This window comes from Prosopis cineraria, unplaced genomic scaffold, assembly GCF_029017545.1.
Source record: "Prosopis cineraria cultivar Desert tree isolate PC_DT_omini unplaced genomic scaffold, ASM2901754v1 PC1, whole genome shotgun sequence".
Taxonomy (NCBI): Eukaryota; Viridiplantae; Streptophyta; class Magnoliopsida; order Fabales; family Fabaceae; genus Prosopis; species Prosopis cineraria.
Window position 1 is genome coordinate 33,832,785 of NW_026555332.1, and position 23,063 is coordinate 33,855,847.

A 23,063-nucleotide genomic window follows, 5' to 3' on the forward strand; every position below is an offset into this window, starting at 1 on the left:
TTTGACATAAACAACTATCTTATAAACATTAACAAGCTAGAAGATGGAGATGATGTTGTTCAATTGTAGTGTGATTAGATCTTTCAATTCTATTGCATTCTTACATGGGTAAAAGAAGACATGTGTCTAATTTGCAATATAGCTAAGCTTCACTTTCAAGTATCAATCTTTATTTCTTGTTTTTCTTGTTTTTGGGTTAAAGCTTGTAATGTTTTGCAATGAAAAAATCTCTTTTATAGTTTTAAAAATATTCATTTTTTGTAAGTATATTTTCTCTTTCTGTATGCCATTGGTGATGTAAATGTTCTCATTTTGTCAAGAACTTTAAATTATCAAAGTTGTATGTTTCATCATCTTTTTTTCTTATTTTAAAATATTTTAGTTATTATTGACAAGGACAACATGACTATATGTATTGATGAAATTCTTAACTAGTAGCTCATTTGTTCTCTTCTTTTGTTGTTAGGCGAATACTCTCATTCTTAAGAAGTGGTATCAGCTAGTATTACACAACATCAAGTTGAATTACTTGTGCACATGAAAGCAACATGCCAATCACACTTCACACAATAACAAAAAAGTTAGAAAAAAAAACACACACACACAGATGAAACTAATACATGCTTAACTAGTTTTTGATTAATCTTAAAACACTTAGTATGATGATATAACAAAGTTGGAATGGCTTTCAAATATGATGGAAGAATCATTTTCGAGTGAGGACTTACACTTGATATCAGGGTGAAAGCTCCAAACAACATTGAAGTTTTCAAAACTCATGAATTCCTAACCAAAACAAACCAAAGCATAAACAACCCTATATTTAACTCTGCAGTCTTTACTCCGGTCAAGACTTGTAGCATGCACTCATGTGGCTCTACATGCAACTAGACTTCTCGCCTCCTCCTCCTTTCTTTTTCTTCATCTTCGTCACCATCTCCATCCTCCACGTCACCTTTCTCAGACCTTGACACTGTCCTTTCCACCATGAAGAAACAAAAAGAGGCTACACTAAGGAGGAAGAATAGTAGTGACAAGGGGCGCAAGTGCGTATATTTTGCTATAGATAAGACACCACAATAATAAACAGGACTTATGGGTCCCAAGATACTTTACAATGTCTACAAGATAAAGTACAAGTCAAGTTGGCTAGTGTCATAAATAGTAGCCAATAACTAGTTTGCGTTCATGCTGAGAAAGCATTTGAACTCACAGCAGCAAATGATAGATCTAAGTGTAATTTGAAATTTGAATATAAAGACAATAATGTCCCTATTAAACATATATACATTACATCAGTTAAATAATTTACATCTATTTTATCAGTAATTTATAATTATAACTTCAATTTTTTACAACTATAGTTTCATATATATAATAAATAGACTAATTAGTTTAATTATTGAATATGTGAAGTTACAGTTATAAAAAATTAAAATTATAATTGTAAATTATTAAATGAAATAGATGTAAATAATTAGTATTAAACTTTATTGGTAATGCATAAATGTTTAACTATTGAATATGTGAAGTTATAGTTGTAAAAAAGTTAAAATTATAAGTGTAAATTAATTATTTGCTTTATATAATATATATTTAATAAGAGTATTATTATCTTTGCAGCCTAATTTTAAATTATACTTATCTCCTAAGGGACTTGACTGTGGTTTTCACATTTTATGTGACTTATTTATAAATAAATCTGCTCCATTAGCCCTATATGTAATTTTCCCTTAATTTTAAACTAGTGTTATTTAAATAGAAGTTGGAGAAAGAGAAAGATAGAGAAAAACAAGTATATGAAGATAATTAATTAATTAGTTAATTAATTAATTAGATCCTATACACTAACTTTCAAGAAATATGAAAACTATTTTCTTCAAGTAAAAAAATTATTTTCTTTCCCATTTCAATGCTTTTTTTTTTTTATCTCTACTAGGTACCTTAGCAAATTCAAGTTCTATGTCATAGGTACAAGCTGAATGGTAAAGTTGTTAATAAGAGTTAACTAAACTCTTATAGACCTGGTCTTTAAGAGCAAGCCCATAAGTGCTCTTACATTAAAATTAGCACTTTTATCCAACTTAGTTTTTATTGACAAGGCTTAAGGTCAAGCTTGAAAACTCACATAACTTTTATTTCTAAATAAAATTTTTTATTATCATCAATCTTTATTTAAAAATAAAACATCAAAACCCTTCATAGGGAGGTTTATATTTGGAGGAGATGACGCTATTTCAAAAGGCTCACAAACTACATATTCATCACCTAGAATAAATAATTAGCAAATTGTGTTATTTTCATATATTAATTCAAAACTTTAAGTAAATTATACAAATAAAGTTAAAAAAAAATTTACAAGGGCTTAAGGGCTAGCCTAACCTCAAAAAATACAAGGTTTAAAAGAGCAGCCGGCCACACTCAACCTTATCGATGACTCTACTGAATGGTATTAGATAATGTGAGATCCTTCAAAAAATATCAAAATAACATTCAAGGTGTATACATATAACATTGAATTAATATGAGGTTTGAGAAGTATTTCATGATATTTTTGGACTTATTTTTACATCAAAGTCTCTTAATCAAATTCAATTAACCTTTGGCAATATCACAGAAGAAAATCCTGGAGTATATATAGAGATTATTGGGAATCTTGGAATTTTTAAATTCTTCATAGAGATATAATAAATAATGAGTCATTGTAAGAAGTAATGGGAAGAATTAACTTTCACACGAGTTGTGTAGAGAATAACAACAAACAAATCTTATCTCATTAGGTATATTCAGTTACATGGATTATTGCATCACGTCACTTTGCTTTATATCGATAACCAAATCTCTGGAACAAATTTCTAGAGAAGAGAGTATAAGAAAAATCATGCTTGGCAACTCCTATTTGCACACGCTAGCATCTGCGCACCATTGACAATACACATGCTCACACATACAAGATCTATAAAATTTTGGAAATTATGAACAATGCAACTTACTTGTTAAATCCACACAAAGTATATGGAAATTACAATCTAGTTTCTAAGACAAAAGGCTTAGATCGGTAAACTCAATTTAAGCTGCATCATTATTGAAAGTTGCATGGCATCAAGTTAGTTAGTAAAGGATATATAAGACGATTCTGCCCATTTAGAAACCACCCCGGCTAAATATATTCTTAATATATATGCATTTCATGCCTGTGCAATACATTAACTAAATCCAGACGTTAATTTCAGTCATTCATATGTACGCGTGTGTGTTATCCTGTGTGACTAATTTCACTTTACTAAATCCTAACTTCTGTTGGACAAATCTGCAAGTAATAAAAAGATATAACAAGAATTAAAAAACAAGGGTATAAGGAAGAAAAAGATCTGATACATACTGATACACACACACACACTCTTTTCATAATATGAGACACTTAAAATTGCGAGAAAACATATTATTCTGCAACAAGAAGTTCAATTTCACATGGAACAAAAACACCCCAGTAGTATATATGTTTAATGCATAACGTTTAGATGTCTCTGAAACGAATCAGAGATAGATTCATGCATAAACATTGCACTCACTTTTAGAATGAGTACTCTTTAATTTGTGTTAATGTATCTAGACCAGTCCCATGGATTCACCATACAAGAGTATCTTTCTTTTTTATTGTTTTTTAAACTAAATTCATAGATAGCAAGATATTTGATGGTACAGAATAGGGTACCATACATAGACCAGTCCAAAAGATACCTCCAGAAACCAATAAACCAGAGACTTTAATTAGAAATAAAATCCTGAAAAATTGGTACACATTGATATATGTTTCCGGCCGGCCATTTCTCATTACCTTCGCAGAACCACACGCACGTTGTCTCCTTTCTTTTTGTATAATGTAAGATTCTCACATAGATCTTAGTGAAGAAGCAAGCTAAGCCAAGAAGAGAAAGAGAATCATTATTAATATTATTATTATTAATATGTGATTGTTTACAGAGAAATCACATGGACACTTGCATGGTGGTGCCGTAGCAAAGTGAGACAAATGGGGTAAGAAGAAGAAGGCAACAGCAGAGATGAGAGAGACCAGGTGACAGAAAATTAAGTCATGGGCTTACACATGTTAGTGGTAGAGGAAGCAATGCTTCATGTCATCTACATCTCTGTAAGGGTTTCCATGTGCAGAAGAATCAACATATTTATATATATATATATATATATATAGATGGCAAGGCCAGCTATGTTGATGTGTTTTTTTAAGGTGGTGAAAGGCTTTGAATCAGAGGGCATGAGAGGGTGTTTGATGTTGGCATGTCTCTAGGGTCTTCCTCTTCTATCATATGTTAATGTGTTTATTATATATTTGTGTGTGTGTGTATGGCATGCAGATTTTGGTCAAAAAAAGTTGGTTTTTGGATACACAAAACTAAATAAATAAATAGATCTCGTAAGGTCACGGACAAATTCTTCTATCACACTGATTAGCGACATTTTTTTTTTTTGGTGTTTCCATGTCAACTTTGTACAGTTATATATATAGAGAAAGGGGATAGCGAATTAAACGATATATATATATATATATATATATCCTAGCTCCTTTGCATGCTCAAGTGACCATGTCCATATAGATCAATTTTTTTCGCATTTGATATATATGTTACAATAAGTTTTTTTTTTCTCCAGCTGAATAACTGTCTATTAAATAAAATATTATGATTTTACTTCGAATAAATTGCAAAAGATTCAGTATTGTTGAGTCAGTTTCAAGAGACTCGTACTTCTAAGATTGAGAGTTTGAGCTTTAATTTTAAGGTTAAAAAAAATCATACTTTAAGAACTACTTCTATTCGAATCTAATAATGTTTGAGTTTGTGTTAATTAATAGTAACATATTAAATAGGTACTTAAAAATTGCATAGACATCACTTTTTTTAATTTATTTTGTTGAAAAATATCTTCTATGAATCTAAATATGTGTTATTTTTTGTGAAAATTAATTAATCAAAATAAAATCTAAGTTTTATTACAATCCGTACCCCAACAATGGAGGAAAATAAAGAAAAGAACTTGCTGCAAATGAGCCTGATTGTGTATTAAGTTTTATATATATATATATATATATATAGAGAGAGAGAGAGAGAGAGAGAGGTAGACAGGTAAGATTGATATGCTTGTGTCTGAGCTAACATGGGCAGTGTTTGTATGGTCCATCCAATCACAGTACATCGTAGTGGGGATTAAGAATAGTGATGATGATTAACCAGGAAAGTTCGCTCCTTAGATTTTATACATAGCTACCCAAACACAAATTGAGTTCTATTTTTGTAATATATTTTTTAAGAAATTGTAACGTTATATTCTTACCGGCCCTATGGTTCATATATGTAACATCGCTTAAATCAATGTACTGCAATGCATGACCCATCATTAAAAATTATTTCTCTGACTGTCTCCATATTCTAGACTCATTTATACCACATTTTCATTCATATTAGAATTTAGTATGTAATGAAATTTGTCACATTAATTGTTGTTAATTAGATAGTAGTGAATTAAAAGAGTATTGAAAATATAATTAATCACATGACGGGTTTGTTTTCTGCTATAATAACTAATTATCTAAAATGCAGTCTAAAAACAATACATTTAATTATTTATATATATATACATATATAATTGCTTTTGTAAATCTCCAGGAAAAAGCTCACCTAAAAAATCTATAAATATGTTCAACAAACATAAGATTACGAAATCTATTAAAATATACACCTTATTTTGTTTCTTTTTTGCCATCACCTTCATACGATAGATCGACTCTGCCTTTCCTTTTCCAAATTCTCACTCTCTTTCCTTTTTTTTTTAAAAAAAAAAAGCATGAAAGAACATAACGACATTATTTATAATTACCCTGGGCAACAATATGTGGCCATGCATGTTCATGACCCAATAATTAATAAATCATTTTGATTATTGGATTGTCTATTATCATATTATTTTCAGTGCGCAGAGCCAGTTGGAATAACACATGACCCACCATTGTCCACGCACACCTTCCTTGATTCCTCCTATATATAACTTTCCCATGTAAACACACAAATCTCACCCCAAGCAATACAATTCATCGTCACTTTCATTCAAAACTCAAACCAAAAGCCTTGTTCTTAACGTTCAAAGCATCCTTAAATTCTCCGACATCAATGGCTTTCTGGTCTGCAGAAAACGCCACCAAGGCCTATCTCACTACTGTGAAAATGGTAAGCACACACATATTCATATACATGTATTTCTATCAAACACTTGTCTTTCTCTATCAAAATAGTTTTGTTAAGCGAATTTGATAGGACTTGCCTTTTAAAGTTATATACATTCTAATAGTTTTTGTATTATCTCTCAGGGACAAAGAGCCAACGAACCAGACGTCGCCGAGTTCATATCAGCACTAGCCGCCGGCAACAACGCGCAACTAATGGTGGTGGTGGCGGTGGCGGTGGACGGCGGTGCGGCGGGATCCACCACGCAGGCCTTGTTGGCGGCGAGCCACCAAACCGGAGGTCGTGTGGTCTGCATAGTTCGCAACCTGGAACATCTAAACGCTTCTGAGAAATCTTTATTGGGCATCTCATCAGATTTACGACAAGTTGAGTTCGTGATCGGAGAGCCTCAAGAACTGTTAACGACCCAATACGACGGCGCAGATTTCGTACTCGTGGACTGTAAGCTGGAGAACCACGAGGAGGTTCTGAGAGCTGTGGAGAGAGTGAGTGTTAGGAAGCAAAACGGCACTGTCGTTGTGGGATACAACGCGTTCAGGAGCAGAGGGTCGTTTGGGTCCAAAACACAGTTTCTTCCCATAGGAGAAGGCCTGTTGGTGACTAAATTTGCAGGGAGAAATAATAATGAAAGGAAGTGTGATAGTAATAGTAATAATAATATAATGGGGAAGGTGATGAGAAGAAGTAGGTGGATTGTGAAGGTGGATAAATGCACTGGGGAAGAACATGTATTTAGGGTTAGGTTTCCACAAAAGCAAAGTCATTCATGCTTAGCTTAATTGATTTCATTTTCATTAAATTAGGGTTTTTGGTCCATTAATTATTTAGGGGATAGAGTTCTGATCTGAGTAGCTTCGCTTTTGTGATGAGAGAAACATCTGGAAGCTGCTCCTTTTTCTCAACATGTACATATATATATATATATATATATAGCAATAGGTATATAAAATATTGGTGTATTGAATATTTTGGATATGATCATGAAGCAAGTTCAAGTATTATCTTTGATTTTGTAATCCATGGGGTTAATTAGATTAGTATGTCTATGGTACGAAAATAATTCCCATGCTAAAACCTAAGGAATAATTATTAATACAGCAAGAATTTAAACCATACATCTCAAATTAAAGTTCGGCCTTTAATTTGAGCTAGAAACTTGTCTTGTCCTTTAGAATTTAATTCACCTTAAAATTTTGTATGTAAACTTTAGGGGGGAAATTATAATTTTTGTTTGGCTTATGGATGGGGAAAAAACTCAAAGTCAAAAGATGTGTTAGAGAGCTTTAATTTTTATCTTTAGTTCTCTGTTAATGTAATCAATCAAATTAGTCAACTCAAACATGTTTCTTAATGGGGGAAATTAGATATATTTAGACTTATATGCTTAAAATGCTTGTTTTCAATGAAATCAAAAAACACAGATCTTTTACAGATTATTTATTCCATAATAAATTGTTGTTGTTAATATTATTAACATATTAATTAAAGTCTACTTGTTTTGATCAGATTGATTAAAAAATGTATTAAGTATATAAAATTACGTGCATAAGTCTTGCCTTTCTGAAGTATAAACTGTGGTTCTTACTAATTAATCATCCCAATAATCTAGGGCCTATTTGGATATTCCCTATTATCAATTATAACGTCCAAAACCATGGTTTTGGAAAAAAAATCATCCAAACACTCCAAATTTTCTCAAACTCCATTTGGTTTTTGGAATTCTATTTCGTTGAAGCTAACCAGACAATCACAATTTTTCCAAATTTCATGTTTCCTCAATTTGATAAATTGATTTTGCAAAATCAACTTTAAAAAATCTTATCCTCCAAATATCACCACGTTTTATTAATCATTTTTCTCTCAATCAATTTTTCTCAATTGAAATCCAAACATACACCTAGTGATGAAATATATGTGCCACTGATCGCTTGCCAGAAAAGAGGGGGGAGAAATTTTTATAATAGATTAGGTACATCATATCATTTGTGGTATGTTCAATAAAAATATAACATTTAAATAGCATTAAATTAATTTTTACATCAACGATAATAGAGAGAGAAAATGCAAAAAATTAAATATACATTCTATTATAAGAATAAAATTAATTAAAATAATATGAATCATTACCTTTTTTTTTAAAGTGCCCATATTAAATAAATCACTTTATATTTATTTTAGAATGAAACATCCTATTAAATAGAAGTAAATATAAAAAGATAAGTTTAGTTTAAAAATAAGTAACTACTTTATTGGGGTGAGATTCAGTTAAAAATGTCTTACATTTTTTAACAGAAAGAGCAATATTTTATTTAGATAATTATTTCTTGTGGGGGAAAAAACAGGATCAATACTGATCATATGTATTTGGGATTCAAATGCTGAATTAATGAGATACTAAGGAAAGGGATGCCTGATTCCATCGGTAAGAAATTTGTACCATCTTAGCCAAATGTCTCGAGATCAAGCCCTAAAAATGCAATAGCGATATTGATAGAGCTTCTGTCCAAAAAAGTATAATCCCATCTTGATCTGAATTAATCTGGGTAAGGCAGGCCTGAAAACTTTTCCATAGGATTCCAAGTGGGATATAGTATATGAGTGAAAAAGCTGTGTGGAACAGTGAGAAGAAAGAAAAGGAGGCACGTGAAGAGAACAACCAAACAAGGTAAGACTGAGGAGTAAGGTACAGACACCAGGCTGTAATGCAATTAAAATTAATAATGAAGAAACACTACTCGTACGTGAGGTCCAAGGCTTCTTGTTTAGTTCCTGAAAATGAAACCTCCATTATTATTGTTATTCAACTTATACATGGCTTCCTCTGGTTTTGTTCCGAGGATGTACACCAAGCCCTTCAATACAACGCTGCTACCTCAGAATTTATATAATATATATATATATATATATATATAATGCTAATACTAAAAAGTAATGATAAAGACCAAATTAACGAACAAGAATTTAGTTCAACTGACAAGAAAATTGTTCCCTAACATAATCAAAAGTTTCAAATTCGAATTTTAAGAATATAACAACATTTGGTGATAAAGCTTTCACTTGAAAGGGGCCTAGCCCAGCTCAATCCAAATAAGTTTGAGTCGTTGGCTTTCAGACACCGGATGATTTATTAAAAAAATGATAAAGACCAGATTAATAATGGCATACACAGGCATACACAGCAAGTAGAGAGCGAGGTAGTTGGGTGCGTACACACACACACACATTATGTAAAGGGAATCAATCACAGTCATGAGTACTGGCACTAACATGTGAGACTGAGTGGTCTTGTTCAAAATTATATCAAGTTGGTTGATCGGATCGGATCACTTTGCATTTTCAGTTTTGGTTTTCAAGATTAGAGTAATAAATCCGGTGTGGTCCTACTTATGGGATGACTCATCAGGACCACTTAGCTATCTAATCATTAGTGGTTTTTATATGAACTAAATGACGCGGATTGGTTGGTTGTGGACTTGTTATTGTTTGGAGGTCATGTATATCTATATATGCTGAATTAATTATTTTGATAGTATTTATGGGAGGAATCAGGACCACATAAATGTATACTATTAGGTGACACAAGACTATAACTTAGTGATAATTTCTCCATCTAATGATGCTATTTAATTTTGACACCTTTTTATAATAGAACCATGAAAATTGCCACGATGAAGGTCGCAGCACCATTATTAAAGTTTCAGGTTTAGACTAAGGCCATGGCACAACGCAATTTTCAGAAACTTATTACCAAAATGTTGTGTTTTAATCTGACATTTTGAAACTAGAAAACGCATTTGGGAGTCCTTGGAGAGCTTGAATTTACTTTGGGAGTGAAGATTGAAGCTTGAAGTAGAGTTTTGCAAGAGATTAGTGTGATAGTATGTTGGTTTTTTATTTTGTAAATACTTTTGAAAATGTAGTATTTTGGTATAAATAAAATTCTTTCCTATACCATGATGGTGAATTTGCCGATAAATTATGTGATAACTTGAAACTTCTAGTAAGAAGTGAATGGTCTTGCTGTTGGGATAGATGTATGCTTACCAACCTCATATTCAATTTAGGGTTTAAAATGAAATTTTGAGCTAATTAACTTATTAAAAGATTAAGGAATTGATTAGCTTAATTAACGCCTATTTGAGAACTTGGAGCTCTAACATAAACATGCATTCAAAACAAGTATTGAAGAGGGTTAATTAATGGGATGGTTGAAATATTAAGGGAAAATAGCAATCCTAAGCCTGTTGCGTTTTAAGGTTCTTATAATCTAATACCATTTTATAAACAAAAAAATTTAGATGAGTTAGATATTGAGGGCTCATCAAAGCTAAAACATGCCTCCATATTCAAAAAGTATTTATAGAAATATTTTTAGATTGCTCACCAATAAAGTATTCATATTGGGAAGAGGATTTCATTGACAATTATTGAACACTCACCAACAAGGTTTTCACATCAACAATAGGATTTGATCCCATTATCTTATATTATATTATGGACCAAATTCTTACTAATCAACTAGATCAACCTTTGTTAGTTTAACCAAATACTTTTGCTCTTATGTTTCACTCCTGTTTATATCAAATGCTCAAATACTAGAAATTTTCATGGTTACTTATACATTTTAACTTTAATTTTCAGCCTAGTTGAAAGTAATTAATTTAATTTGAGCTACTTTTTAACCAAAACCTTGTGGGACGATACTTAATTTTCTTAATTCTATACTTTTTGTTGCTACTCGTGCATTTATGGTAATGTTTGGTGGCGAACACTTAGTCAATGTCTTGTTTAGAGTAAAAGAATAATGGGCAATGATACGTGATAAGAAAAAGAATAATTTAGTGATAATTAGATCAAAAAAAATTATAACAATAGGTTGTAGATATCGATTGAAATGTTATTTTGTTGTCTTTAATTATTTATTATCTTTCGTAGTAGAGATGAAAAAATGATGAAAGGATGGGACAAGAAACGTTCATTGAACTCTTGTCGTTTCTTCTTTCAGTTTCTTTTTTTTCTTTCTGTTTTTTGATAGTTATATATGAAAAGTATGATAAAAAAAGATACTAGCAATTATGATAGTCTTATGTAAATTTTTAAGAGTGACTTATAAGATTTGAATGCCTAATTTATAATAATACTCTCATATTAATAATTTTTAGAATTGATATTTACAACTCATTTTTTAATATATTAGTTTAAAATTTAATTAATATTAATTAATATTTTAAGATCTTAGTACAAAACAGTTGAAATGGATGAGAGATGTTCTGGCCCCAAAAAAGCAAAAAATATGGATGGGAGATGTAAACGCAATCTGACAATCACATTTTCTAATGGACATGTTAGATAAAAGCCTATTTAATTTGGCACTTTAATTAATGGTCAGAAACCCAAACCAACAAAAAAAAAACAACAAAACACGCACATGCACATTAATTCCTAATGAGGTCCTATTAATTAATTTCATAATATTGAAAAATTATTTAACATTAGTTAAATGTCATAAATTTTTATAACTTTTCAAATTTACCTGTTGAGTGATATAAATTTATAATTCGCTAAAAAGATAAAAGGGAGAATGAAATTTCCCTCTTAAAAAAATTTATCATAATAAAGATTCATTAATTTTGCATTGAATATTATTTTGTAAAAATATGTATATGTTGTTGTTAAAAGTTGAAAATTAACTTATAAAATCTTAAAAAAAAACCTAACAAAAAGTATAATTTAAGGTTCAGCTTTTAATAAAACATATACTTGTTTTCACAAATCAATATCCAATACTAAACTGATGAGTCATTATTATGACAAATTTCCATAATAAGGTCTTAAATGTCATTCTCCCAAGATGAAAGGTGAATGGAAAATTCATTATTTAAACTAAAAATAGAAGTTAGGCCAAAAAAAACTAAAAATAAAAGAAATAAGGGTTTTTTTTTTAAGATGAGTAATAAATGTTTCATTAAAGTTTAGAGAATATTTTATGTTAAAGACTAATGCACTGTAGTAAAGAGTGGAAAGAGTACAACGGAGAAGCATCTCTAATCCAAGGGAGAAACAGAGACTTAAAGCAAAGAATTTCTGAGATTGGTGAAATTGAATAGAGAGTACAAATATTTAATAAAGAAAAAAAAATGCAAAACTATTACTTTGTGTTTAACTTCATCAACTTCAGATTTAAAAGTTTTAGGCTTTAACAATCCACCATCTTACTGTGAAAATTTGAATTTCAATCCAGTGAAAATTGTAACAATACGGAGCCACCCCTTGGGCCTCGACTCGGTACTGGACTCTGGCCCATCACTGGACCAAAGCCGACTTTCCCACAGGTGGTACTGTGGTTATTCCTCACCACTGCCTCTCCAGGGTCTTTTGGAACCTCCCCAGACTCGAACCTCCAACCTCTACCACCTTAACAAAGTTGAGGCTAAGTCTGGTACCATTGGGTCACTTGACTCAATGGTACCAGACTTAGCCTCAACTTTGTTAAGGTGGTAGAGGTTGGAGGTTCGAGTCTGGGGAGGTTCCAAAAGACCCTGGAGAGGCAGTGGTGAGGAATAACCACAGTACCACCTGTGGGAAAGTCGGCTTTGGTCCAGTGATGGGCCAGAGTCCAGTACCGAGTCGAGGCCCAAGGGGTGGCTCCGTACTGTTACATAAAAGGCGCCTTTTATGTAACAGCCCTCCTGGGTCACCACTGCCTCTCCAGGGTCTTTTCCCAGGCGCTGGACAACACACATGTCACCACATGATTGCCGGCTTTCCCACTGGTGGTACAGCGGTTATTCCTCACCCCACCCTCACGGGGGTCTTTTGGAACCTCCCCAGACTCGAACCTCCAACCTCTACCACCTTAACAAAGTTGAGGCTAAGTCTGGTACCATTGAGTCAACTTGACTCAATGGTACCAGACTTAGCCTCAACTTTGTTAAGGTGGTAGAGGTTGGAGGTTCGAGTCTGGGGAGGTTCCAAAAGACCCTGGAGAGGCAGTGGTGAGGAATAACCACAGTACCACCTGTGGGAAAGCCGGCTTTGGTCCAGTGATGGGCCAGAGTCCAGTACCGAGTCGAGGCCCAAGGGGTGGCTCCGTACTGTTACATAAAAGGCGCCTTTTATGTAACAGCCCTCCTGGGTCACCACTGCCTCTCCAGGGTCTTTTCCCAGGCGCTGGACAACACACATGTCACCACATGATTGCCGGCTTTCCCACTGGTGGTACAGTGGTTATTCCTCACCCCACCCTCACGGGGGTCTTTTGGAACCTCCCCAGACTCGAACCTCCAACCTCTACCACCTTAACAAAGTTGAGGCTAAGTCTGGTACCATTGAGTTGACTCAATGGTACCAGACTTAGCCTCAACTTTGTTAAGGTGGTAGAGGTTGGAGGTTCGAGTCTGGGGAGGTTCCAAAAGACCCCCGTGAGGGTGGGGTGAGGAATAACCACTGTACCACCAGTGGGAAAGCCGGCAATCATGTGGTGACATGTGTGTTGTCCAGCGCCTGGGAAAGGACCCTGGAGAGGCAGTGGTGACCCAGGAGGGCTATTACATAAAAGGCGCCTTTTATGTAACAGTACGGAGCCACCCCTTGGGCCTCGACTCGGTACTGGACTCTGGCCCATCACTGGACCAAAGCCGACTTTCCCACAGGTGGTACTGTGGTTATTCCTCACCACTGCCTCTCCAGGGTCTTTTGGAACCTCCCCAGACTCGAACCTCCAACCTCTACCACCTTAACAAAGTTGAGGCTAAGTCTGGTACCATTGAGTCAAGTTGACTCAATGGTACCAGACTTAGCCTCAACTTTGTTAAGGTGGTAGAGGTTGGAGGTTCGAGTCTGGGGAGGTTCCAAAAGACCCTGGAGAGGCAGTGGTGAGGAATAACCACAGTACCACCTGTGGGAAAGTCGGCTTTAGTCCAGTGATGGGCCAGAGTCCAGTACCGAGTCGAGGCCCAAGGGGTGGCTCCGTACTGTTACAAAAATGATCATTCCTAAAGTTTCATGAAATAAAGGGGAAGTATATTAATAATACTATGTGTTAATGTTATAGATAAATTGTGTCCTTTATATTTATGAAGAAAAGTAAAGCACAAAGTACTCCCTTCATTCTAATTTATAAAACATTTTTAGGGAGATTATCAACATCTTAAAATATAAAAAAATTTGATAAAAATAAACTTTTATTAATAATATTTTTTTAATATTATTCTTCTTTTTATATTTTCTCTTTTTAATAATTTTTTGTAAATGGAGTGTTAAATTGAGGGCATTTTTGTAAATTTTTATTTTTATTTTAAAAAAATAAAACAGCAAATGTATTTAATAATTTTTATTGTTATAAATAATTTTACTTAAAAATGTTTTATAAATTAGAATTAAAAGAGTTCACTTGATCCAAACAATTTCTAATCAAGATCCCAAGACCAACTTGTGAACAATTAAAAATAAAAGTTATCATGCCAACAAGAGTTAAGTATAATATAAAAGGATACTCTTTTATAATGTGATAAATTAAAATTAAATATCTAAAAATAAAAATATTTATATTTAATATTCAATCGTGTCTTAAAAAAATACTTTTAATAAAAAAATTAATGTGTAATATTAAAAAAAAAATGAAAGTTGCCATCATTAGAAATTTTAAAATAACTTCAGATTTATAATTTAGTAAATATTTCAATCATTAATATCATTGCAGTTGACTATTTTCTGAACTCTGAACACACCAGAATGTGTTTTGGTATGTGATGTCATTCATGGATTCTAGTGTTAACTGGGTCCGCATTTCTTTTTATTTTTTTTTTAATTTGAGATTCCAGATCTAATTGAATATGTACAAAAGCATGATTCAAAATTCCAATTATGTTACAATCAACACGTGATTATGTGAAGTAAAGTTATTAAATTTTGGAGGCATTACTTAGAAGGTAGAACCCCCTAAATTATGTACTCATTTTATACTACAACACTTTTTTAATAACAACCCAATTAAAACCTCACAAATAATAAAGATATTACGTAAATCAATATATGTATTAGAAGTGGAAAAAAATTATCTAGTTAAAACTAGTATCTAAAAATGAAATAATTGTCATGTGATAATATCTATTGTGTATTTGTGTGTAAAGAGCATCACATGACCTAATGGTAGATTTTCAAATTTGAGAAATCACCACTCATGAATACAATATTAATTTTAAGTGAATAAATAATCATTTTCAGTCCTAAGGGGAAAAAAACACAAATAATCAATCACAAATTTTGATTACTAGCAAACCTGAATAGACCACCAAAGATGTAGATCAACTAGAAAGAGGTTATTCCAGTTCAATCAATAATTTCAATTTTGAATCCGAAGAATGAAACAACATTAAAACGCAATGATAAAGCTTACCGTTTGAAAGGGCCTGTTAAAACTCAACCCAAATTAATCTAGAAGTTCAACTTTTGGGACTAGCCCAAAACATTCGCTACAAGCACAAGCAATCAGGTAAAAAATAGCAAACTACCCAATGAGTGTGACACAAATAATGAGTCTGGCCACTCAAATATCATTATAGAATTTGATTTTTAAATATGTGTATGGAGAGTATCATTTGAAAGAGAACAACTTGTTAAATAACACTCAGATTTCTCGAGATTAATTTCACCGCTGCTAATTATAAGAATACCTTGAGAACCAAAACAAAACAAAAAAAAAGGTGCGAACTATAGATTGAAAACTGAAAGAGGCATTCACCTTAGAAAAAATATTCAACAAAATTACAGGTGACTAGAGAACAAGAAGCTACTTAAAACCCTTCTCTGATAAGCTTACAAGTTACAACATACCCTCCTACACAGATCAACATGAAAGCTTGTTCGTGGTGACCAGACCCATGTTGACGTCAAAATGGTCAACCACCATTAGCAGTTAGTGACAGTTAAAGTTAACCCAAATCACAGACAGCTACTACAATTGCTCAGTTCTTGAACAATGGCTTCCATGGATGGCCTCTCAAAAGGAGACTCGTGTGAACAAACCAGACCCATCTTCAACAGCTTAGCTGCCTCGAATTCGAAGAACTTGCCATGAAGATTCGGGTCCATAACTTCCAGGAACCTCGAAGATTCTGCCAAGAGGCGCATTGTGCTCGTGATCTTCTGCTTCCCTGAGAGGATCTGCAAAACCACCAATCCAAAAGCATACACGTCACTTTTCTCGGTGAACCGGCCGGTGGTGGTGTACTCCGGAGCTAGATAGCCCTTCGCCGCGCTGGCCTTGAGTGCCGAGAAGACGATGTCATTGGTGAGGACCTTGCAGAGACCAGAATCCAAAAGCAATGGATTGAATCGCTGATCAATGAGCACTTTCTCAGCCGAGATGTTTTGGTGAACAAGTGCAGGTTTGTTCGCTTTGTGTGCGTGTAAATATGCAATACCTGTACAGCAGAGACATAAAGATTGAAGAAAAGCATGAGAACGCATCACTTGCTTCATTCAAATTCAGCATCAAAATGATCAGAAATGATATTGAAGTGAGTTCAACATTATGTTACTTAATCACTTTCTATTTTTGTTACCATCTGCTACTGGCTTATATTGGATAGAAAACTGCAGAAATCTCAGAAGAGCAGTGAAAAATCAATGTTGTCAAAACCCAACTGGTCATTAAACCACTCAAGGTGCTAGTTCATTGAACCATGGTCAAACCATGATTAGACCATGGTTGGCCCCCTCTCAATTAAAATAATAAAATTTAAAGATCATGCACGAAAATTTAAGATATTTTAGGCAATATTTAACACCAATGAAAACAAAAGAAAAACCAACCACATGATAATAAAAACAAAAAATAACATAATTTTGGGTAATTGAGAATTTAAAAAAAAAAATGAAAACTGGTTCTTGACCGGTTCATTTCTCCCTCCCCCGATTCTGTACCCTGACCAGACTGGGCCGGGCTAGACCAGTTCCGACAACATCGGTAAAAATTGAAAGCTCAATCTTTCCAATATGGTAAAAAGGAAAGAGAAGGCTTACCTTTAGCAATCCCTTTGACAATGGAAACTCTGGTTGACCATTCAAGGACTTCTCCATCACCTTCCTTGACATCAAGGTAGCGTGACAGATTTCCATTAGGAACAAAATCATAAACCAGAAAGCACTCTCCTCGTCCCCTGGAACAACAAAAACCTCTGAGCCTCACTAGATTCTCATTCCTCAATGATGTCAAAATGTTCAGTCCCTTCAAAAACTCAGCTTCATCTGACTTGCAACTACTTTTGCTGATGCTCTTCACAGCAACTACAGACCCATCCCTCAACACTCCTTTATATGTTGCACTGAAGTTGCTCTTCCCTAACAGATTCGAGTCCGAGAAATACTGAGTTGCCGTTTCGACCTCTTCCAAGTTGAACCGGAAACTTTGGAACATGTCTTGACTGTCTCCGTTGAAGTTCCGGCTATCAGCTAAAGGGTCCCATCCATTGGAATACTCAAGGCTGATCAGAGGAGAGCCATTTTTCCTGTATATGACAGGTTTAGCTTGATCAGTACTTAGGCGGCTATCAGAGACATCATAGGAGTTTCCGAGCTTCTGTTTCCTTCGGCGATAATGAACAAAGGTTAGAATGCCAACTGCTGACACTGCTATAGCAATCACAACTATGCCAACAGTAACAGATGTTGTTGCTGTTTGTTTCGATTTTGATGAGTTTTGGCACTGATTTCCATTGCAGGGAAGCTGAACATTTGCAGTTTCTGGAATGTCCCTCGTTGATGATAGACCATGAACACCAGCTCCAAAGGGTTCAGGCCTGCTTCGATCAACATGATCAGAAGCACTGCAAGTCTTCAAGGATGAAAACCCAGCTCCACACAATCCCAGATTGTATTCATACAAAAATCCATCTTCAAGTCTCTTCAGAGCTTCATTTAACCAATTAAAACCAAATAATAGAATTTAGATTGATTATTTCAGATGAGCAAAGATAAACAAACAAAACTAAGTGCAGTTTCAGTTTTATGCCGATTGCAATCAGGTTTTTCTGATAAAATTACCACACGTGAAAGAACCAATTTTCAAGAGCCACCACCATGTAACTTAGTTGTAAAATAAAGGTGCCAAAAACGGGACCGATCATTGAATCAATCAAAACACTAGTTCAATAGTCAACCAGCAAGGCTGACATGGATTTCAATACTACAATAAAAAATGTTCATGTGCTGCATTTTTATTGGAAAGATTACAATTAAACCGATGAAGGATCTTTAACAAAATCTTCTCTAAAGACAAACTGATAGGAAACATGAAAGAATCAAAGAAATAAAATCTTGTGAATGCAATAGCATCAAGATTACCAGATGGTACATTCCCAGAGAGAGTGTTATTGCGAACATCTAGAACTTGCAGAGAAGAGGCATCGGCTAATTTAGAGGGAATGGAACCGAATAGGCGGTTAGAGCTCAAGTCGAGCCTCATTAAAACTTCCAAGTCGCCTAAACTTGCAGGGATAGCACCAGTTAATTGATTTGACTGCAGAGCGAGAACACTAAGCTTCTTCAAACCACCAAGTTGAGTTGGAATACTTCCCTTCAATTGATTATAACAAAGCTGCAAAACTATGAAGCAATAGGAATGGGGAAAAAATAAGCATGGCCAGAAAAGGTGATAACTTCAATGAATAATGGAGTTCAAAAACTTTGATTACAAGAACAAATACAGTCAATTGAATTCAAAACAAAGCAATTGCTTCATTATATTCAGATTTTCAGTGTTTAGTTTGTAGTAGAAAGCAAAATTTCTGCATGTATCTTCAGGACTTGACTATTTCAGTGAATCCGATCTTCATTTTGCCAAAACAAAAACCAAAAAAAAAAAAGTTTTGATTTGAAGAAAAGCTACAGAATAGTTCAAAATAAACACAAGTGAAAACTTGCTGTTTGCAACCAGACCAGAAAAAGAACATGACTTTTAAAATCGTGTTTGTTTTAGAAGCATTAATTACCATGGTTAGAGGCATTAAGTTATGATCTGTAGTATCAACTGCAATAGTTATCTTGCCTTTTTCTCCTTTCCTTCTATGAACTATACCAATATTTGGAAAATCCCAGAGCAAGAGCTTTAAAGAACCCATCAAAAGTGGATAAAACTAATGAAGTTTGAAAGTCTTCACATGATTAGAAACTTTGATTCAATAAATACCCAAGGCCAGGCTCAAATCTTTCGTGAAACCCAGAAGGAAAAAAAAAATGAAACACTTGAGAACACTTTCACAGAAGAACAAGCTTTCAACAATGACAAAACATTTGAAGGAAGTTCAACGCTCTTCAACAAAAACACAATCTTTTTCTTTTTTTTACCTTGCAAGTTCTCCATTTTGCCGATCTCAAGAGGGATTTCCCCAGTGAAGTGATTGACATTCAAATACAAATCAGTGAGCTCGGCCAAGTTGGCGATTTCTTTGGGTATCTCACCATAGAGAGCGTTATAATGCAAGTATAGGCCAGTCAAGTGCTTAAGGCCATCAATGGCGGACGAGAGCTTCCCTGAGAGGCCCTTCCCCTGCAAGGAAATGTTAGCCACTTGACCCTTCTCGTTGCAAGCCACTCCTTCGAAAGAACCATCACATGGGTTCCCATTAGAAGTCCAAGAAGAAAGATAACGGCTTTCTGGGTCAAGAGCAGCTTTCACGTCCATGAGAACTCTGAGCTCTGCATTCCCACAGACCCAAGTTGGGAGAGACAGAGAGAACAGGAGAGAGGAGAGAAGAAGGGCCGGAAAACCCATTAATGGTTTTGGAATGAAATGGCCAAAGATAGTAACAAGCTCTGGTTTTCAAGTTTCAGAACAGAAAAAACAATTCTGGTTGTGAGATTTTGGTTTCTCTCTCACTCTGTGGTGGGCAAGTAGCAGGGGATGGGAAGTGGAAGTTGCAGAGGTTAGATAGGAAGTAAAGAGCAGAGTCTCATCAAGCGAAGGAACAATATAATGATCATGCAACTTCTGATGGAACGCTGACCGTTGGATTGGTTGAGGTTTTGTGAATGTTTGTGAGGTTTTTGAAGCACTCGAATCGAATTGATGCTTGAATGTTCATAAATTTTGAAAAATTATAACCAATTATGGGGGCAGTTCCTTGACCCTGCGTAACTTTTATAAATTTTTGTGTAACACTTATTTTCATTATGTTTTATTAAAATTAAAAAATTTAAATTTTATTAACTTTATTTTATAATTTAAAAAGTTTTTATATCTATCTATAGCTAATAAGAATAAAAAACTATTTTTAATAATTTTTTTCAACATGTCATAAGGGCAAAAAGGAAAAAATAAGCATAAAAATGAAATATTATAAATTAATTTTTTTCTCTATTATATAAATAGTATTAGAGGAGAGGAGAGAGGAGTATATTAATATTAGAGAAAATATAATTTTAGATCTATACACTATACTTGTATATTATTATTTGTTTCTACACTTTTTTTGTATTTTAAGTTCTTACACTTTTTTTTAGTATTCTAAATCTTTACACTTTATGTATAAAGGAATCTAAAAAATCAAAAATAAAAGTATAAAAATCTAAAATAAAATAAAAAAGTGTATGGAAAAATAACAAAACGTGAGTAAAGTGCAGAGGTCCAAAATTATGTTTTCATTAATATTATCTTATTTCTTTATATTTATCTTTTAAGGTTAGTGTAGACACATTAAAAATATAATAAATATGTAAAAATATGATGTACTAGTGCTTTATTAAAACTTTTCTATATTTAATTTTTTCTAAAAATATTATAATAATAAGTAGTTGAATCTTAAGTTGAATCGAACCAGCTTACTTTGGTTAGAGTATAATTTCAAATTTAAAGAACGCTTATGAAAATATTAACAAATTTCTAACTATTAAAGTCCTTAAAAAATGTTATCAAAAGTTGTTTTGAGATTCTAAAAATACTTATAATTTGTAATAGGAACCAATTTTTCCCTTAAAAAACAAATACTCCCTTTATTTTTATTTATAGAAGAAACTATCACTTTTTATTTTTTTATAACCAAAATAACTATTTCAATAAGCATTTATTACACATTTTTTAAATCATTTCTCATAATTTATATTAATAAAAAAAATTAATGCATACTTATGTTAATTAATATAAGGCATTTTAGTCTAATTTTTTATTTTCAAACATAATTATTATGTTTAACCAACTTTCTTAAATTGTGTGATACAATTTTTTCTCTTATATATAGAAACGGAGGGAGTATAATGCAACTAATTTTCTAATATATAAATAAATATATCAATTTATTTTGAATTTTAACTGAAAATGAAAAATAAAAATATTATATGAATTAATTTAAAACTTTTAATATATTTAATAAAAGATAGTAATGAAAATTACATTTAAGTTTTCAATTATAATTTTCTTATAAGACATAAATTGAATAAGACATAAATTGAAGTTCATAATTTTTTTTCATAAAATTAATTAATATATCTTCCTGTTCATAATTATTTTATTGTTGGATGAAGATAGAAAAAAATTATATGAAAAAAAAATAAATTATAATAATACTATCTTCTTCTAAATTATGGAGTATTTTTGAAGGAGTTTCTCAATTTTAAAATATAAAATACTTTGAATAGATTAAGATTTCATTAAATACGTCAATTTTAATATTATTATTCCTCTCTTTATAATTAATTTCTATTTTTTCTCTTTTTAATATATTAAATAATGAATATTTTTAAAAGTTTATATTTTTATTTTGAAAAGATAAGGTTGTTAAGTGTATGTAATGAGGTTTATTAATATGTAAGATTTTATTTAAAAATATCTTATAATTTAAAATGGAGAGATTAATTAACAAAATCAAATGACAAGTCACGATGGAAAAAATGACAAGTAACGATATCTTATCGAGAATTATATTTTTTAATAAAATAAAATCATCAATATACTGCATTATCAAAAAATAATTCATTTAGTGCAAATTTAACTTAGATACAAATGAAGAAAAAATATTTTATAAAAAACGAAAAAACAATTAAATTATTGATGGGAATAGGAAGCACTAATAATAATTTTTGAAATTATGATGGGATATTTTACCAAAGCTGGAAGCATTCATAGCAAGAGTGAATAGGTGAGGAAATCAATGGCGGAAGTTAAATTAAACTGCCTGTAAGGGAGGGGTCCCATAGGCGATATTTGTCCCATGTCAACCACGTGGCTGTTGTTGGAATCCAATAGACACGCTCAAAGCGCGTGAGGAAGTCTGCACTGTACAGACCCCTCGCATCTCGAAGACATTTCAAATTCAAATGGTAAGTAACCATCACATGTTTCGCAGTACACGGTAAAGACGAACTGCCCCTGCAGACATGTCTGTTAACTTCAAATCTTCAATATCAAAACAAGCATGAGACAAAAAGTACAGGCTTCAAATTTAAATTCTTTTTTTATAAGTTCAAAATTTAATTTAATTTGACAAATGAGTGTAGTTTTTACATTGTTATCATTATAATACAATATAATTTTTTCTTTTAAAAACCCAAAATATAAACAAAAAATATTATTTTTAATTTAATACATAGAATATAATATTGTAAACAAATTTTGCATTTGTTTAAAAAATATATAATGTGAAATTAAAAAAAAAAAAAGATAGGTCTGCGCAATTAGAGTAGGGGCCGGCAACAAATCTAACATGGTTGTAATAAATGTAAACGAAGATGGGGCTTCATTCTTGATGTTGAACCAATAACTATTTGTGATGCACGTGCCTCATGTGGTCCCGACCTCGTTGAAGAACC

The 23,063-nt window shown here is 32.7% G+C and overlaps 2 protein-coding genes across 2 annotated transcripts; one reads left to right on the forward strand and one right to left on the reverse strand.

The window, feature by feature from the left end:
- The first annotated feature begins 6,097 nt into the window (after positions 1–6,097).
- LOC129308309 (uncharacterized) lies at positions 6,098–7,224 on the forward strand. Its single transcript, XM_054949734.1, has 2 exons — positions 6,098–6,242; positions 6,383–7,224. Exons 1-2 carry the CDS (start codon positions 6,186–6,188, stop codon positions 7,037–7,039), a joined length of 714 nt encoding a protein of 237 aa, XP_054805709.1. The 5' UTR covers positions 6,098–6,185; the 3' UTR covers positions 7,040–7,224.
- An 8,754-nt stretch (positions 7,225–15,978) lies between these two features.
- Positions 15,979–20,207, reverse strand: LOC129303839 (LRR receptor-like serine/threonine-protein kinase GSO2). The gene is made up of 4 exons (XM_054943383.1): positions 19,608–20,207; positions 18,606–18,866; positions 17,286–18,173; positions 15,979–16,684 (listed from the first exon to the last, which is right to left on the reverse strand). The coding sequence occupies exons 1-4, from the start codon at positions 20,032–20,034 to the stop codon at positions 16,203–16,205; spliced, it is 2,058 nt and encodes a 685-aa protein (XP_054799358.1). The 5' UTR covers positions 20,035–20,207; the 3' UTR covers positions 15,979–16,202.
- Positions 20,208–23,063: the final 2,856 nt, after the last annotated feature.